General features: G+C 35.0%; 1 protein-coding gene across 1 annotated transcript; it reads left to right on the top strand.

The window, feature by feature from the left end:
* Positions 1 to 323: 323 nt before the first annotated feature.
* On the top strand, positions 324 to 770 carry LOC150035570 (uncharacterized). Its single transcript, XM_090314355.1, has one exon. The coding sequence runs from the start codon at positions 324 to 326 to the stop codon at positions 768 to 770; it is 447 nt and encodes a 148-aa protein (XP_090170481.1).
* Positions 771 to 995: the final 225 nt, after the last annotated feature.

Raw genomic sequence — 995 nt, 5'->3', positions numbered from 1 at the left:
AGTCGACTGCCCTGGGGCTATTCTGACTCATTGAAGTATCATAGTAAAAGAATAATGAGTATGGGTACATTATTATTTGCTTAATAAATTGGATTAAAATTGGATTAAAATTTAGAGTTAATCAATTCATTAATAATTTGTTTACTTTTCAGCAATGACAACATTAATTATTCAATTGCTAGCTTCAGAAAAACTTAATGGTGATAATTACGGAACTTGGAAATTGAATATCAACACGATGTTAGTAATAGACGATCTCCGATTCTTTTCAATGGATGAGTGTCCTCCATCCCCTAGTCCCAATGCAAACTGAATAGTTCGAGATGCGTATGACAGATGGGTCAAAGCTAATTGTACTGTCTAAGAAACATGAGAGGTTAGCTACTGCAAGAGAGATCATGGACTCTTTACAGGGCCTGTTTGGACAACCGTCTACATCTGCCATGCATGACGAAATTAAATTTGTTTACAGTTGTAGAATAAAGGAAGGAACCTCCGTAAGGGAGTATGCTTTGAACATGATGGTTCACTTCAATATTGTAGAAGTGAACGAAGCCATCATGAATGAGAAGAGTCAAGTTGGATTCATCATCCAGTCTCTTCTGAAGAGCTTTTTTCAATTCAAAATGAATGCTATGATGAATAAGATAGAGTACAACCTGACGACTCTTCTCAACGAACTCCAAATTTATGAATCTTTATTGAAAAATAAAGGTTCAGAGATAGAAGCAAATACTGCTTCCACCTCAAAGAGAAAACCCCAAAAGTAATAATCTTTTGGGAGTAAATCTGGCCTTTCTTTCTCCAAGAATAAAGGTACTCAAAAGAAGAAAAAGAAGGAAATTGGGAAGGGGAAGGCTCCAGCTGCATATAAAGGGAAGAAGGTAGTTGTTAAAGGAAAATGTTTCCATTGCAATAAAAATGAGCATTGAAAAAGAATTCTCCCTAAATATCTTACCAAGAAGAAAGCTGAAAAAGAAAAACAAAGTAAATTA

The sequence above is a fragment of the Benincasa hispida genome, chromosome 6 (assembly GCF_027475165.1).
Source record: "Benincasa hispida cultivar pf3 chromosome 6, pf3_genome.v1.1, whole genome shotgun sequence".
Lineage (NCBI taxonomy): Eukaryota > Viridiplantae > Streptophyta > Magnoliopsida > Cucurbitales > Cucurbitaceae > Benincasa > Benincasa hispida.
Note: the sequence above shows the minus strand (reverse complement) of the source record. Positions and strands in the feature narration are given on the sequence as shown.